Here is a 17281-nt window from a genome sequence, read left to right as displayed (position 1 = left end):
AAGTATTGGTTCTGGAGAGTAAGAAGCACCATTGAATCGGAGCGCGTACTGCACGTCACATGCAGATTGATTCTGCGCTTGCCTATCAGAGCACACTCTCAGCATCAAAGTTAGGAGACGCAAGATGCCCTTATTCCAATTCACTTGGCGCTTACTGGAGTAACTGGTGATGTTAGTAAGATATTACTGCTTCAACAGGAGAAGATGAAAGTCAATGCTGACTTTAAATCTGTATAATTTTAGGTGACAAAGTAATCTTTTGATGGAGTTGATGGAAAATGCAACTGTTTGTTCTCCTCGTTTCGTTGTGTGGATGCGTCCTCTGCTCAGGTAAACATCTTATCTTTTCAATTTTGTATTGTCTTCAACTTTGGAAATCTCAAGTAGCCATTTCACTCGTGGCGTCGACATTATTTAGCGTCCTATTCGTTATAACCTCCATTCAACTGTGCGCAATTACGCGTTGGTGTTCTTTCACCGGATGGTTTCATTGCCTCCTGTAATATCAGTGCTTGAATTCTTTACCCTGTTTACAAACAATGGAGTAAAACATCCTTCTATTTTGGGTTGTGTTCATGAGGCATTTAAGTTATATTCAATAATCCATGTGTATAGGCTATAATTAATTTAAATGGCTATTGAACAGCTGTACATATTCCAGATTGTACCTATATATTCAAGAGCATAGTGTAGACATAATTGAGATATGTGTTTTACAAGTGATTCTACAATGTTTTCAACAATCCATTAGATCAGGCAGAACGGATAAATCCTGCCCAGCAGGTAACCAGAGGAATCGCCACAAATCAATTCGACACGAATCTGCTGAATCTTTATTGGACCGTTTAGCAGGCTGACTCAAATGATTACCAATAAGACAACAAGGTTGGGTGGGTCACGGGTTTTATTTCTAATGATTTACTGTATTGCCCACTGTGGTTTGGTATTTCTCCTCAGGTGGCTGTAATTGGATATCACACTTGAAAGTGCATCAAATGATGACCCCCATATTGCATCAGATGATCATTAGATTATCACTTTGCTGTGGCAGCAGGGTTCATAAGAGGTTGCTGTTAAAATCCAGTGTGGGCGGGAAAGTTATGATTGCAATAATTTCAGTGGATTTCAACCTCTGTTGAACTGACCATGCTTGAAAAAAGAGGCACTGAATGTTAGATGTATCGACTGCAATGGTCAGTTAAGGACAGGAGGGTAGTGAAGGAAATGGCTCCCTCTTTCGGATATTCTGCACTGAATTTATCTCAATAGAGGCAATGGAGGTTGTCAATCACGGGTTCCCTGTACATTACCCTTACCGAATATTCATGACTAAGGGATGATTTAAAAATTTATTTTGTAGAATTAACCAAAGCACTCCAGCCAAGACCACGTCCACCATAATGCACCAATCAGAGCACTATGTATAGAAGTCAGTCTCTGCATTGTGAAATGTTGCTTGGAAACAGATGAATGTGCCTCTGTGTATTGTAATTACTTTATTATTAACATACAATGGTTGTGTGTGAATGTGTCTAAGTCTGGCCTTTACAGATGCAGTGTTACCACTGTGAAGAGACCTTATTGGACAATGACTGCTCAGCTCCCAAGTTCATTGTCAACTGCACAGCAAACATCCAGAATGCCTGCCAGAAGGAGGTGATAGTGGGGAAGAATGGTGAGCTTGGTTGACTTTCTCTCTCCAAGTATTACTTTATGTGATGTTACATGTATGTGTTGTAATAAACTATGCTAGTCTAGCTGACACAGCAATAGCTCCATACTGTCACATTAGGGGACGTGTTTGTTTGGTAATGTACACTCGCCTAACACTTTATTAGGAACACCTGTACACCTTCTCATGGTGGAGGTGGTGTAATGGTGTGGGGAATGTTTTCTTGGCACACTTTGGGCCTGTTAATACCAATCAACCATCACTTGAATGCCACAGCGTATTTGAGTATTGTTGCTGACCATGTGCATCCCTTCATGGCCACAACTTACCCATCTTCTAATGGCTACTTCCAGCATGATAATGCACCATGTCACAAAACAAAGGTCGTCTCAAACTGGTTTCATGAACATGATAATGAGTTCAGTGTTCTTCAGTGGCCTTCCCAGTCATTGGATCTGAATCTAATAGAACACCTTTGGGATGTGGTAGAACGGGAGATACACAGCTTGAAAGTCCACCTGAAAAATCTGCAGGAATTGCGTGATGCAATCATGTCATCATGGACCAGAATCTCAAAGGAATGTTTCCAATATCTTATGGAATCAATGCCATGAAAAATTGAGACTGTTTTGAGAGCAAAGGCCCTACCCAGTATTAGTATAGTGTTCCTAATAAAGTGCTCAGTGAGTGTATGTATCTTATGTATTTGACAACACAGACAACTTTTGCAAAACACAATATAAAGATACGATTAAAATATTCACACATTCAATTTACAACAGTCAGATGTATTGCACTATAACACATCTTTTCACATGGTCCTTTCCTGCACACTTTTTTGCTTTAATTTGTTAATACTTTAACCCAAAGCGTGGCCATCTAACAGTCTTCTTTCTCTGCCTCTCTTAGGTGTGTCCTATCGGAAGGCCTGTGCCTCCTTCTCTACCTGTCTGATTGTGTCTGCTGGTTATCAGTCATTCTGCGTTCCTGGCCGAATGGGCTCTGTCTGTATCAGCTGCTGCAACACTCCCCTCTGCAACGGGCCACGGCCTCCCAGAATCTCCATGGCCCCCTCCCACCCCCCTGCCAGCCCTTATACCCTCCTCATCATCACTGTCGCTATGGGAACACTACCCTGATGTGGACACTGACATGACAAAGCAGGATTGGACTCAGTGGTCAGAAGGTTCTCATGTGTTAGAGTTGCTTGGAGCTGCCAGACACTCTTAACCCTAATATCCTTTTGTGCTAACAATGTTGTGCCCTACTTTTACATTTATACTTTAGGCGTTTAGCAGACGCCTTTATCCAAAGCGACTTACAAGTACATTTGTCTAAGTAAGTGAATCCACTATCAGTCATCATAAGAAAAACAAATCTATGCTAGGACCAGGGGCTATTGGCAGTCACAATGCTAAAAGGAAGAATTATTTTTTTTAAAACAAAATATATATATATTTACAGTAGAGAAACTGTACAGGGGGGTAGTGGGGATGAAGAGGTCTTTAAGAGGGACAGTTAAGATGTAACCTGAAGAGAAGGGTCTTCAGTCTATGGCGGGTAGTGATGTACAGTGCTCGCTCTGGTATTTTCTTTTCACATTGTCCTTCAAGCAAAGTTCCAAAAATGTGGGTGGATGCATTACGAGGCCAGCACAGTACAGCTTGGTTTGGCTCAGTATTGTGAAAAGGTCAGTGATCTACTATTTGGACTGACAGACCCATATTAAGGTGTTAAAGAGAGATAAACACATAACACTCATCATTAGACATTATAATTCTTTCTTGAAAGTATTTCACTGTACATCCATTGTTCAGCAAATTAAGGCAAGGTAGACTCATTGACTTCATCAAAGTTTATTTTAACAAATTTAAATTCTTACATTAATTCAGCAGAATTACGACAGCAATCCCTGGAAAAGCAACAAAAAACTTTTCTTCACAGTATATAAGATATGCAGTTATTTCATGTTTGAAATAGGAAAATCCTCAGATGAGTAGCAATCAGTGATAGTTTAGTAAACTTGTACTGTAATTGGCACTTCTAAGAAAATAAAGCCTTGGGATGTGTAGCAGGGAAGAAAGTTGATTTAAAAGATTATCTGTTTAATTTCATTCAAACATGGTTAAAAACATGAATAGTAACAGTGTATCAGAAGGGGATACTTGTTGGTTTATTTCCCTGCGTCTTAAGCCCCCTAAAATAAAGGATGAAGCATTTGGAACAGCTCACTCCTTAACTAAGGACCCTGTTTATTACTAACTAGTTATGAATGGTAACTAAATGGCATCTCTGTGTGCTTCAAAAGTGGAATGGTTTGACTGGCAGAAATGCCATACCTTCTCAATAAGACCGTAAGTGCACCTTGTAAATAAACATGTTACAACAGCCACTGGGCAGGATGAGTGGGATTCTTTCTTATATTATAGTTCTTTATATTAAGATAACATTCTTAGCACATGAAACATCTGTTTCTCTACTGATCAACTCTATTTTAAGCACTGAATCTTGATTTACAAAGGGAGAACAATCTTCATCAAAGAAATATATGGAAAATATACATCACATTTCTCAATACAAGTCAATTTGTAAATATCAATTTCTTGACACCATAGCTGACAACACCACCACCAGCAATCTTCACAACAAAATGGTAGGGCGTTCGAGAATTGGGCAACGCCAGGGAGTGGAACAAGTTGGATCAAGATACACAATGATTTGTTTTTCGTCTGTCCTGTCATCTCCTTCCTAAGACTGTACAAGAGCATCTCCTAAATGGACCAAACTAAACGTGGAGGTATAAGCACCCCCATTTTGAAAAGGGATTGTGCTATAATAGCAGAGTAGTAATATTTGAAGTAAATTATACTAATGACGATAATAAAACATGTACATCAAAAAACTAGCATGTTCTACATTATAAATTGCAGAGCCAAAAGCCAGTGATGTCATCATTATGAGACTAATAATATTATATAGTGTGTTTATAAGTGGCAGCTATCCTCACTGGGCAGGTTATATTGACAGAAGCATCAACAACCCCCTTGCAGTTTAGTGTACCAATTTCCATTGCAGTATGTTTAGAGCAAAAGTCTCACAAATGCAAACTGTTACTTTTATAAGTATATAAACAGTGGCGTTTTTAAATCATTTGGAGGCATTGTTTTCCTACTTCTTCAGATGAAAGGGCAAAAAACAAAACAATGGCTATTATTACTTCTTTAACAATGCAAAAATAACTGTCCAAGTAAGTCTGTGTTAGTTCACAAAACAACTACCCCATCCCTTCAAAACAGGAGTTCTTCAAAAATGACAACACCGGGACTTCTAGACCATCACATCAATTCTCAAATACATCAAAGCCAAAATCCAATTCCAACCAACCGATTCCTAAAATCAAGACATTATATCAAAGTACAAAATCAAATATGATCTAAATAACAATAATTAAGCGGATAATGTGAATGCACCAGAAGCACTCCTGATGCGATTCCAGGTCACAGATCTTTTGCTTTATTGGTTCGCATTAATCCTGGCTTACTTCTTTTCTTTCTTCTTTTCCTACAAAGTAACAAGAACATATTTACAATGAGGCTACGACAAAAGTAGACATTAACACACTGACACTCATTGACAGAGTACATTATAAATACGCTAACTTATGTTGAAGCTATACAGACTTCGGATTCAATGTGCAGGAAATATATATATATACATACATACACACAATACAGATGCCTTAGCAGTGCACACATGCCCATGTGGCAATAATGTACCTTCTCATTCATGGCCAGAATAACCATGAGCTTTCTGAAGATGGTCACAAAGTCCAAGAAGAGATCCACAGAGTGCCTTCAGTAGGGTAAAAAGAGAAAACATTCAAATATCTCTGAAAAGCTTATTGGAGCACGGGTCTAATCGAATGGACAGTAACAGCCACGCAAATGAATCAATTCCATGTTATTGCAGCAAATGATAACCAACCCCCTTCTGTCTTCACCAAGCCCAGGGCTATAACACAGGAAATGTATGTGTGTATTCCTTACCAAATGTAGTCCTTGTCTCCCATCTCTGCCTTCTCAATGATGAGTTGAGTGTCAAACAGCACAAATCCACACATTATGGCCAGGCCAAGGTACACATGAGCCTGCAAAAAAAGATTTTTAAAAATAAATTGGTTAATTGACAACCAGCACAGAGCACAAGGAACAATGTCAGACAGCAGTGTAATTGAAGGGATTGTTTGATTGTGGTTTTCTTTACCTTGTACAACATTACAGATCCCAGGAACATGTTGAGGAAAGAGACCAGGAGGAGGATGGACAGTCCAGACATCAATGTACCTGCAGGACAGAGTTACAGTGTGTGTAACTAACTGATGAACAGAGATTTTGAAACATGTTTGGATAGGGACTCTACCGTTCTATCCTGTATATGTACAAGCATACATATTCACAATCACAGTTTGTATTCATTTATTTTTGCACCATTGTGGCTCACATCAGATGGACGAGTGCTTGTGGCGTGCATGTGCCAATATTTCCTTTGTATGAGCAGTAGCGTTTAGTTTTATTTCCTTTGCATTAAACAATAGCTGTCACAAATATACAAAATGTAGGTTTTACCTCCTAGGAAGAGGTAGCTCCTGCGCTGGGCATAGAGCGCGCTCAGAGTGAAGCACACAAAGATGATGGAGGTACCCAGGAAGGCTGTCACAATGATGCTGGACATGGGAAGATAACAGAGAGGATACATTAAAAAAAAAAAGAGATCGCCTCAGTCAAAAAGAACTAGTACACACACTGCGGTTGTCATCTTACAGTACCTTGGGTTAATGCTGATGACATAATCCATGGTTGGGCCCAAACCAATACCTGGAACAACAACAAAAAAAAAAACATGAAAACTTAATTTCTTATGACTATTTCATTAACTAAACTACAAACTGCTTGCAACATGCACTATATCCAACTGGTTTAGTGAGCACGGAATTGCTACAAATATACACTTCACACCTGTTCATTTCTGAGTGAGCCATGAACTAAGGTTACCTGTGAAGAAAGCAAACCCGGTGAGGATACCCAGCCTCTTCTTCTCAGTCTGAGGAGAGTGAGGGGTCATGGCCAGCCAAGCCATCATCGCTAGGGAGCCCAGCATGGTCAACAGCCCACCCTTATGGACAGAAACCCAGGAGTGACCATAGTTAGAATGTAACCACATACAGTTGTTTAGTAACAGTTCTGGCGCCACTGCCATTGGAGTCTTGTCCACATCATCTGGACATCATTTTTTTTTTTTCTTATGTGAAAACCCCCTTAAGACATCAGGCATACAGTGTGCTTCAGTGATCTCCTTACTGCCATTTACCTGGAAGAGCCTGGTGACGACATGGACGTAGGCTCCAGCTGCAGCCACTAGCATGCACAGAGCCAGGCTGGAGTAGACATTCTTCAGGTGCAGCTGGGTGGAGCGTGAGCTATGGTGAGAGAGGAGGAATGACAATGAATGACGAACAAGTACAACTCGACAGACAATCCACAGTACATATTCATATATGGTGACATATTACTGCCACGGTACATAGACCAATTTGTGACAGTTGTGGGCTGCTTCAATTTATTTACTGCTTCTCTGTGATGCATCATGCATGACACCAACAGTTGTACAGGTTTAAACAGACGGGTTTGTGGGTATGAAAAGTATGTAAGGTATGTAAAGTAAGGCTAGCCCAGAAATGTACTTCTAAAAAAGTAAGAATGTATCTTAAAAACATGAATCTGAAATTAAAGTGATTTTGTTTAACACACTTGCAAAAACGGTCGTGAAATACATAATAGAACTCCATTATACTTACATTTGGGAAAATTTAAAAAGGGAGTCGAAATTGATATTTCTATCAAAGACGTTCATTTTGACAAGACTTGGTTAGACCTTCTCCCTGGGGTAAGATTTCCTGAAATAAAACATGAATTTAGCCTTTATAGCAAAACATTAACCTCATCACTGACTTTCAGCGCGGCCTGAAATGGCAGATACTGAACAGAGAAGCTAAGATACCGTGTGCTAGAGATCTTGGGTCCGAAAATGTGGACCCTCTCCGGATTCTTATTTGAAATAGTTAGAGACCCGAAATCAAACGCATCCGTGAACAATGCGACCCGAAACTGACGGGTCGGGTTATAGCCCCGACTGAGTGATTTAAAAAATAGGCTTATTTAAGCGAGTAGTGCTTTATAGACTTTACAGACTAACTGTAGCTTACATTTGTGGGAGCACACTTTCTCCCTCTCCTAATAGGCCTTTAGTATCTGAGATGATCACAAACATGGCCATATCAGAATTTGAAAATTAGGTGTGAATTCACCTACTTGCATTGCGTAACATCATTAGGCTAGCAGAGCTCAGCTATTCACGTAAATCAATGTTCAAAGTTCATCAATGCTTCTGACGTTCAAGCCTAATTTTGTTTAACTTTCTCTGGGCTACTTTTTTCCTCATTGCTGTAATAAACACACACAACATTTTAGCTAGCTAGCCAGCTACCTAACCGAGCCAGGCTCCTCTGCTCTGGTCGAACCTGTGAGTTACGAAAACGATCAGATAGTTTAGGTAGCGAGTACGTCAGGCTCGCTTGTAGTACTGGCTTCACTGTTGGATTAATCTTTGACCGAAAACTTTGAGGCACATTGTTGGTTAATATTCGACAACTACTAGCAAATGTCAAGCCATTAGTTCGCTAGGAGCAGGGGGCGTTGTCATGTCATACGTTGTTGTTGTTCGATACACTCGGCTGGTAATAGCGAGCTAGCTAGCTAGCTCGCCAACTTGGCTAGCCAAGGCCAGAGAGGCCCTGCTCCTCCTACTACACTACAGCTAGCTAGCTAAATGCGCAACACAACACATTAAAAAGGCTAACACAAGCACACACGACTTTAAAATGGAAACCGTCGCTAAGCAGACGGTGACCTATTCGTTGTCATGCATTTGTACCAATACAAGCAATCATTCAACTGAATTCGAGTTGTCAAATATGAATACTAGCAAATTAGTAGCTGCTAGTCAGCCATTTTGCTAACTAGATGGCTATCTTCTTGAAGCTTCTCGTTGTTTCCTTGTTTTCCTCGAACTTGAAAACATAAGCCCAGTGCTGGCTGGCTACTTAGTTAGTTAAATTAAAAGACAGTCTTACCCGATGTTTCCAAAAACACCTAGCTACAGAGATACTAAATTATAGCAAATTGTGTTGTCTTCCTCAGAGTTTCGCTCAAGCCTTCTTGTTGATGCTGTATCTCAGTCAGCGCTAATAATACGTGAGTGAATGCGCAGTTACATCATATTGTTGGTTACGCCCCCAGCCCATTGCAACCACCAGTGCAACAGAAACGCAACAGTTGCAAACCCCGGCCGAATCCCATAAGTCTCTTCTCGATTCCTTGCATCCTCTCTCCTCGCCTCCGTCACAAAACGGTCTTATGGTCTGAGGGCAGGAACCATTAGGCCGAATGCGTTTTGAGAAGTAGGAGTTTGGCTGAAATTATCTTAAATGTACAGGTTGGGTGTGGCCATGGCATGCAATTACTGACACATAGTTCATCTTTTATTTGGTTGTATTGAACAGTGACATGGAGGCTTTGCTTTGTTGGCGGGTGATATACAGTACATGTTTTCCTAAATCCATGAAATGGGGGTAGGACCCTCAAAACAATTAATCAAAATCTGATCAACTCCATTGGATTAAGAAATGACTATGAAAGGCCCAAAGTAAAAACAATAATTGAACAAGGCATTTTTACATTACATTTATGGCATTTAGCAGACGCCTTTATCCAAAGCGACTTACAACAAATACGTTTGACTAAGTAAGTGAATCATCTATCCATCAGTCATCATAAGTCACAATGGTAGAAGTCACAATGGTAGAAGAAAGGAAGATGTTTTTTTGTTTTTTTCAATGTATTTATAGGAGAGAAACTTGTACAGAGGGGTAGTGGGGATGAAAAGGTCTTTAGGAGGGACCGTTAAGATGTAAGGCATGAACAAGGCACAACATAACTATGTATTGCTAATTGAAACATCAGTAAATTGGTAAACATTATGATGGAGAGATTCTTCTAAAACAAGCCCTTTCCTTTTTTAATGCTCAACTGCTTCCACTGAGGCAGGCTTGAAAACTGGTCTTTAGAGATTCCAAATATGGCATTGAAGTCTGAATCTGAGAGGTGTTTCTGAAAAACAAGAAATGAGGGAGGGGATATATAGATAGAGAGACAGAGATCTTTGTTATTAACAAAGTTGTCCGGCTTATCAGGTGTTGTACAATTACTAATAGGGAACAACAATAAAACATTGAGGGTAACAAATATCAAGTAATTATTATAGTGTTTAAAGGCAGTATCTAAAATATTGGTCTCTAGTTATGAGGTCATGAGTGTGTCACCTCATAACTAGGGCCCAGAATGTTCCTAACCACAATTAGGGCCAGGCCCAACACGTCACTAGAGTGCACCTACCTCCTTCTGGGCAGGGTCAACATCCTCAGGCAGCTCATTGGCTAGTTTGTTGACCAGGTCCTCTGCTGGGTAAGACTGGAAGTCCTTCTTGGGCTCAGTGACATTTTTCTCCTAAGAAGAAATTAAAAGGTTCAGATCAATACATTCAATTGAAATAACCAATATTGGTTGAATCAGTTAACATACATAGACTGGAACCCATGGTGAATTCAGATCATAATTTTTCCAATTGACCGCTCTCGATAGATGTAATGGTGCTTACATTTGTGATCCTTACAAGGGCTGTCACATCTCCCAACTCTTTCTTCAGTTCTTCATAGGTCTTTCCTCCCTAATAAAGTTAGACATGTTTTTGAGTGCTGCATGTTGACATAAAATAAACATGAAAGAATGAGGTTGTAGAAAATACATAACATTGCAACAGTGATCATGCACAAACAGGAACGTACACTCATGTCACATGCACACGCACACACACACACACAGACACGCGCACACACACACACACACACACACACACACACACACACACAGACACACCCACCCACCCACACACACACACAGAGGAAAAGAGGAATAACTTTCATCACTCACACTCCATTTTGAAGGGTCCCAAGCAGTGAACCAGCCAGTGAAGGTGGGTGGCTCGTAGCCCTGCTTGACCAGGACAATGGGGGTATCAGGGTCTCGTGACCCTGGATGAGTACGCAGGTAGTCCTGACTTGTGACCACCGCTTCCTTCCGCTCCGTCTCATTGGCTTCATTGCCCACCCATAGGATGACCTGGAACCCCAAAAGGACAATGTCATACATTTTATTATTGTTATTATTATTGTTTTTCAACCTTTATTTGTGCAGAGTGTCCCACTGAGAATAAGGTCTCTTTTTCAGGGGAGCCCTGCTTACAAACCCCAGCATTGAACAAAACAACATTGAACAATCAAAAGAACATTTAAAATGACAAACAATTACAACAACAATTTCTACATTATAATCAATTAAAACATGTACATTGCAGATCCTTTATCAAGGTCTTAAATTGACTGAAAGACACAAGAGAATCTAATTTGAGGGGCACATAAACGAGTTGGAAGAACTAGTTAGAAAATGGTGGGTGCGGAACCTATCCCTGGAGATCAATAAAGGATCCCGATAGTCAGAAATTAATATGAACCCGATGGTAATGATATCTGATGATGGTTTTATGATTGCTCAGCTGTGAAAATAATGGTAAATGTGTGTTAATATTACAACTGTACCTGGTCCCATGTGTCTAACAGCATGACATCATCTTCACTGAGGTCATCCTGGGTGAACTGGGTCACTTCGGTAACAATGAAACGGCCAGTCTTATTGGAGCACTCAAAGAGACGGGGCTGGTGGTCCAAAACAGCCTGCTGCAGTCTTTAAAAGAACACACACACAAACACAGCTTTAATGTACTGGTGTATTCTGCTGTGTTTCAGTTTACTTGAGATTAACCGTCTCTAGCACGGTGTACCACTACAATACATCCTCTGTACATGGTTTAGGATGAATTTCATTAACATAGTAACATTACACACCATTCTTCACACCGTTCACCAACTAGACTGATGCCCTATGAGAGTTTATTACCTCTTGTCACTGGCATAAGGGGCCTTCCCTCCAAGCAAATTCCAGAATTCAACAGGCTCCTGACCCTCTGCCACAATCTCTTCAGCGCTTGAGTGCTGTCCAATTACAGAGCTGACCTCCTTAGCCATAGCTCTCTCATCCCCACTTGATCCCTGGCAAATTAGAGACAACAAGACATGTTACTTAAGCCGCCCGCTTGTTCACTAAAACACACTCCAGAGACCACATCACTCCAGGCCTCCAAAACCTCCACTGGCTCCCAGTCCGATTTAGGATTCAGTTTAAGATTCTCCTCACCACCTACAAAGCCCTCAACAACATGGCACCCTCCTACCTCTCTGACCTCCTCCTCCCTAACCCTAACCCTAACCCTACCCGCAGTCTCCGGTCAGCTGATGCCAACCTCCTGGTCCCCATTACCAGCACTAAACAGCGGACCTGGGGGGACCGGGCTTTCTCCGTTGCAGCCCCCACTCTTTGGAACACTCTCCCAAACCACATCAAAGAATCCAGCACGCTCTCCGGTAATCCTCTGCTCCTTCAAACTATCCCTCAAAACCCATCTTTTTAAACTTACTTTTTTAATTGTTGTTTTTACTGACTGTACTTTTACTTTCACTTGACTGTATTTATCTATCTATTCTTGTCCTCTCCATGGAATGTAGTGTCTTTGAGTACTGAGAAAAGCACGATACAAAATAAATGCATTATTATTATTATTATTATTATTATTATTATTATTATTATTATTATTATCAACATTCTCCATATAGCTGGCTCCAAACTGCTCTATTACCTCAAAATATATTCACTAATTATCTAGTCTCCTCCCTACCTTCCCACACCATAGGTGGATTCCTGATTCGCTCTTCAGCAGGAAGACATCGTTGGAGTTGAGTGAAGCAGCCAGGGCCGGCACCTCAATGGCTTTGGTGTTAGAGGAATCAGATCCGCGAACCTGGAACAATCTGGTTGGTGGTTCTGGGTCAGAGGCCCCTTTTCTGGAGGTACCCCCCTTAGGGACACAAAGAAAAGAAAGGAGCAGGTCAAGTTTGACAGAAAAAGCTGTGGTATTTAACAAGCAGCTTAGAAATCCTGCTCATTATCATCCTATCATAATTGCTGGACAGAATTAAGTCCAATGTTGTTGATAACAACATATCATATAATCAACATATCGCATTGAATCATTCAATAAAGAAAACTGTCTCACCTCAACGATGACCATTTTACCCTTGAACATAGACATGAAGTGTCTTGGTTCCTTGCCCATGGTGAGCCTTACTTGCACAGGCTGGCCACCATACTCTTGGTCCAAGCTCACGGCATGAAACGCAGAGGCCGCCACCTCATCCTGAGAGGCATGGCGTCCCTGAAACAGAATATGTGTAACTTATGTGGAGAAACAATCAAGCCTTATGAGGTGCCATATTGATACATTATTGCAAGGATGAACATTTCGGTTCTCCAAAAGGCAGTCTCTTTATGACTTAATATCTGAAAATCATTTGCAGCTTACTTCTCTCTTTACAAAAATCCATCCATAAGAGTGACATCAAAAATCATGAGTTAAATGGAGTGCCCTCACCTGCCACATGTAGAGCAGGTAATTCCTTTTACCATGGACTTCGTAAGTGTAGAGGACCAGATAGCAGTCTCCTCCGAAGAAGTAGCCATGCGACTGTGGCTCCACAGGGACCAGTTCAAGGTTCTCGATCCGCCATATCTGAGCATGTGTCACAGAAAGTGTCATCACTCGTTTGTTGAATTAAAATGTCCAGAAGTAACATGAAACATGATAGTTTATAGTTTGTGGCATGACTTAGTGAAATGAGTTGCCATATGCTGACAGTGTTGTTATTATGACAGCATTATCTAGCCATTCAGATGTAAGGTTCAAGTCAGCCATGGGACATTTAGTCAAGTGACAGAAAGATATATTGGACAAAAGCACGCAAGTTCATGTTTATGTTTACCTCAACCTGGCCTGTGCCATCATCAACCATTCGCTCCTGCGCCGCCAGTCCCGGCATCATATGCATCCGAGTGGCATCAAACTTCTCTTGAGTGACATTGGCTAAAAAAATAAAGTTCATTGCCAGATGTCAACAGCTTACACAACATTTACTAAGAAACCACAGGTCAAATATGAAAATCTTTGAATATCTGAATATATGAATATCTTCAAAAGGAGGAAGAGATCACATTTCAGGCAGGTGATCGATTTGGATCAGGAAACTAGCACACAAATACATACCCACTCTCCCCACAGTGTGTGTCCTGCCAAGACCCACAGTCTGGTCCTTCACACTCCAACTCTGGAAAAGCTGCTTGAAGAGGGCTGACTCTGCCCCGTCATTCACTGTCTCCACATTGGTGGTGGTGGGATATTTCTTCAGCTTGACGAACTCCTGTCCACGGAGGGAAAGACACAGTCAAACTACTCCCATGTTGTAGATAATGTAGCCTAGTCTATACCTCTAGTACCCACCAAAGCCCTGGACATGGCAGCCTGTCTCTCTGCCTTGTTGGCTCTCTTCCCCTTCCAGACAAAGATCTTCACCCCTCCTTGGTCTAGGAAGTAACAATCCTGCAAAAACATTTAGACATAGATTAATGAACACAACCGGGAAAGCTGTCTCTTGAGATAGACTCAAATTCTATTCAACATAGTGTTTGCTGCTGTTGGAACAACTGGTGCTGAAGACTAACATCATTATTCAAGAGGTCCTGAACCAATGGCCTGGTGGCAACCTCTGTGACCTTCATCTGACCCTTAGCATCAGACACACTGTTAGGATAAAAGAGGATATTCAATAAGTAGTTAGTAAAACCATATAATTCAATCTGCACTCATAAACAACTCAATTAAACATTTGTTCAGCTCTATTTGGACTGAATCTTTGTGACATCTGAAACAATTCAAACAGGACCAAAGATGGAACACGAGTGGACACTCACTGGTACAGGGTGAGCTGACCCTTCTGCTCCTGGTCAGCTGTGTCATCAGGCGTTCCACTGGGCAGCTTGGATGTTTTATCCCCCAAGATGCCAGTCAGGATCTCCATGAGTTCAGGGGAGTTCCCCTCTGCCTCCCCTTCTATCACCCCAATGGTCAGCCGACCGCCTCTCTCCCGGTCTCGAATGTCCTTTGCCAGTAGCATGCCCTAGGAGTCACAGAATGTGGATTGAGAATGCCACAATTAGGATGGTTTACGGCTTTTGGGAAATCAGCTTTGTCAACAGAGAACATTAAGGCTTATTACCTTAAGCCTCTCCTGTCTGTTGCTCTCTGGTCCATTCCACTGAATGATAGTCTTGCCAGAGTCCAACAGAAAGACATCTCCAAGATTGAAACTCTTCCAGCTCATCTCTACCTACAGTATGGGAGGAATTTGGCAAGATACATCACATTTTCCTGGTATTACCTGCTGTGTGACATAAGCCGATTTCTTTCCCCTTCAAATATGTGTTTCTCACCTCCATGGCGGTGACTCTCTTCTTCCCTTTGACATGCAGCAGTCTCTGGATGTCATAGCTGTTGGTCTCTGTGTGTCGCATTCCTGATGCCACCCCTCCCTTTTTATATCTGGACGGGGGAGAGGGATAAGTATGTTATTAATGTCTGTCATTACACTACACTGTTTGTTGAACAGTTGCAGGAGCAATATGCACTCCTTTTCAACCTACAGTAAGATTATCCACAAAACGTCACTATAAAATTGTAATGTATGTACATACTGTACACATTGTAATGATGAGATTTCTATCACTGTGTAATAACATTTACGTGTAGTATTATGCTGACACAGCTTCTGGCTCTGCTCACAGACTCACATGATCCCCTGTTTGAAGTATCCTCGGAAGGCATCCGACTCGTAGCTCTGGACCTCACGGTGCTGGACCGGACTCGAGCCCAGGAACTCATCCAGCTGGATGGTGTAGACAGCAGCCGCACCCTGCTCATCCTGACTGGATTGGGACCCGATCCAGTAGTGGATGTCATAAGACAGGGAGCTGCCTACTTTCTGGGTCTGGAGATACAGATAGATAGAGAGAGAGAGAGAGAGAGAGAGAGAGAGAGAGAGAGAAAGAGAGGAGAGGGTGGGGACAGACGACGATGACAGTCGTAAATAGAAATAGAGATAAATAGAGATAGAGAGAGATAGAGGAATCATAAATATAAAGGCAGTTACTGATTCACTTTCAAACAAAGCTCCCAGTGTAAAGCCACCATCAAACATGCACTACTCAAATAATCATGCAAAACAGACTACAAAGCAAACTACTACACACAGATTTAAATGCAAGGATGTAGACATTCATCACCCCATTATTCAACATGTCCTGATATGACATACTCTGGCAAAAACTAGGCTCCAAGACTCACAGAGAGTAGTACGTAGCAGTCGCCCTCGTAAAAGTTACTATACGATTTCTCTGGGACCTGCACCAGATCCATTTTCTATAGAACAAAGAAAAGCAGACATTTCTGATCGTTGTCATTGTGAAATCCATACACTGATCATTTAGAAGAATACACTTGACAGTCATATTACCTCGACTCGCCAGATTACAATCCCAGGATTGTGGGTCACTGCTTTGAATGTGTTCTCCATGTTGCTCAGACAATCTGATATTGGAAAATAGAGTTGCTTAGCCTTCTTCTTTTTTGGACACTGAAATAATGGTATTTTTGTAATCAATACAGTGCAATGTGTATGACATGCATTATCTGACAATGATAGCCTGTTACTGAATTATAGATATTGACAATGAATAAATGCAATATATATTTGCATAATAAACCAGCTGAAGGAAAGGGCGTTGTCAACAGAAGAGGAAGAAGCATTCAAAAAGACTTGTTGCCAGTGATATCCACTATATCTTACATTAACTGGATGTTACAAACCCACAACACATTGTACTGCACTAATCATCAGAGTGACAGTATGAACACCACAACCCACTGGCTTATTATCAGTCCAGTCATAAAACATTCAAACTCATCTCTCAATCCACATTATGAAACTCAGTGTTAGCCTAAGTAAAATCACAGAGAGCAGATATGGTCAAACATTACCTTGAATTGCTGCTGTGGAGGCAGAAGAGAGTTTCTTGTTTGAAGGAATGTCTGCCTGTGTGTCTGTGTATGTGTATAGATCTTCCAACGTCTCAAAGTTTGATACAGCACTTCAGGGGAGAACCAGAGTACAGAGACTGATGCATCAAAGCATCACCCTCCTCCTCGTCCTCATCCCCTGAGAGATTTGCTTGAATTTGCATGTTCCAGGACCTCTCATATCGCTACGTCCAATCACTGATTAGAGAAAGGGAAAGATACACAACCCCACAAGCAAATGAGGAGAGAGCAGGCTGACTCTTATTCAAAGGACCAGGCTGAGAGGCCGCATTAGTGGTAGTGGTGGGAGGATAGAGTGGGAGGGAGGAGGAGGGAGTCATAAATATCTTGTCCATTACC

At 41.3% G+C, this 17281-nt stretch overlaps 3 protein-coding genes across 4 annotated transcripts; 1 reads left to right on the top strand and 2 right to left on the bottom strand.

The window, feature by feature from the left end:
- Window positions 1-278: 278 nt before the first annotated feature.
- Window positions 279-2811, top strand: LOC310802934 (ly6/PLAUR domain-containing protein 1-like; the record flags this gene model as incomplete). Its single annotated transcript, XM_083667554.1, has 3 exons — window positions 279-330; window positions 1538-1675; window positions 2582-2811. 3 exons carry the CDS (start codon window positions 279-281, stop codon window positions 2809-2811), a joined length of 420 nt encoding a protein of 139 aa, XP_083523680.1.
- A 701-nt stretch (window positions 2812-3512) lies between these two features.
- On the bottom strand, window positions 3513-8973 carry tegt (testis enhanced gene transcript (BAX inhibitor 1)). Its single transcript, XM_083669143.1, has 10 exons — window positions 8862-8973; window positions 7527-7625; window positions 7040-7148; window positions 6724-6844; window positions 6498-6546; window positions 6298-6395; window positions 5936-6015; window positions 5719-5819; window positions 5449-5524; window positions 3513-5233 (listed from the first exon to the last, which is right to left on the bottom strand). Exons 2-10 carry the CDS (start codon window positions 7580-7582, stop codon window positions 5210-5212), a joined length of 714 nt encoding a protein of 237 aa, XP_083525269.1. The 5' UTR covers window positions 7583-7625; window positions 8862-8973; the 3' UTR covers window positions 3513-5209.
- Window positions 8974-9296: 323 nt separating this feature from the next.
- avil (advillin) lies at window positions 9297-16978 on the bottom strand. Of its 2 annotated transcripts, none has more exons than XM_083667511.1 (20): window positions 16883-16978; window positions 16359-16478; window positions 16190-16264; window positions 15637-15833; window positions 15280-15388; window positions 15066-15176; window positions 14761-14966; window positions 14512-14590; window positions 14291-14389; window positions 14057-14210; window positions 13776-13876; window positions 13388-13525; window positions 13013-13171; window positions 12635-12814; window positions 11800-11951; window positions 11442-11586; window positions 10777-10965; window positions 10445-10513; window positions 10183-10293; window positions 9297-9897 (listed from the first exon to the last, which is right to left on the bottom strand). In XM_083667511.1, exons 2-20 carry the CDS (start codon window positions 16416-16418, stop codon window positions 9784-9786), a joined length of 2448 nt encoding a protein of 815 aa, XP_083523637.1. In that variant the 5' UTR covers window positions 16419-16478; window positions 16883-16978; the 3' UTR covers window positions 9297-9783. The 2 variants fall into 2 exon arrangements, with proteins under 2 accessions (XP_083523637.1, XP_083523638.1); XM_083667512.1 differs by having other exon boundaries at window positions 16359-16432.
- Window positions 16979-17281: the final 303 nt, after the last annotated feature.

The sequence above is a fragment of the Argentina silus genome, assembly GCF_951799395.1.
Source record: "Argentina silus genome assembly, chromosome: 4".
Classification (NCBI taxonomy): domain Eukaryota; kingdom Metazoa; phylum Chordata; class Actinopteri; order Argentiniformes; family Argentinidae; genus Argentina; species Argentina silus.
This window is presented reverse-complemented; position numbering and strand designations above follow the sequence as displayed.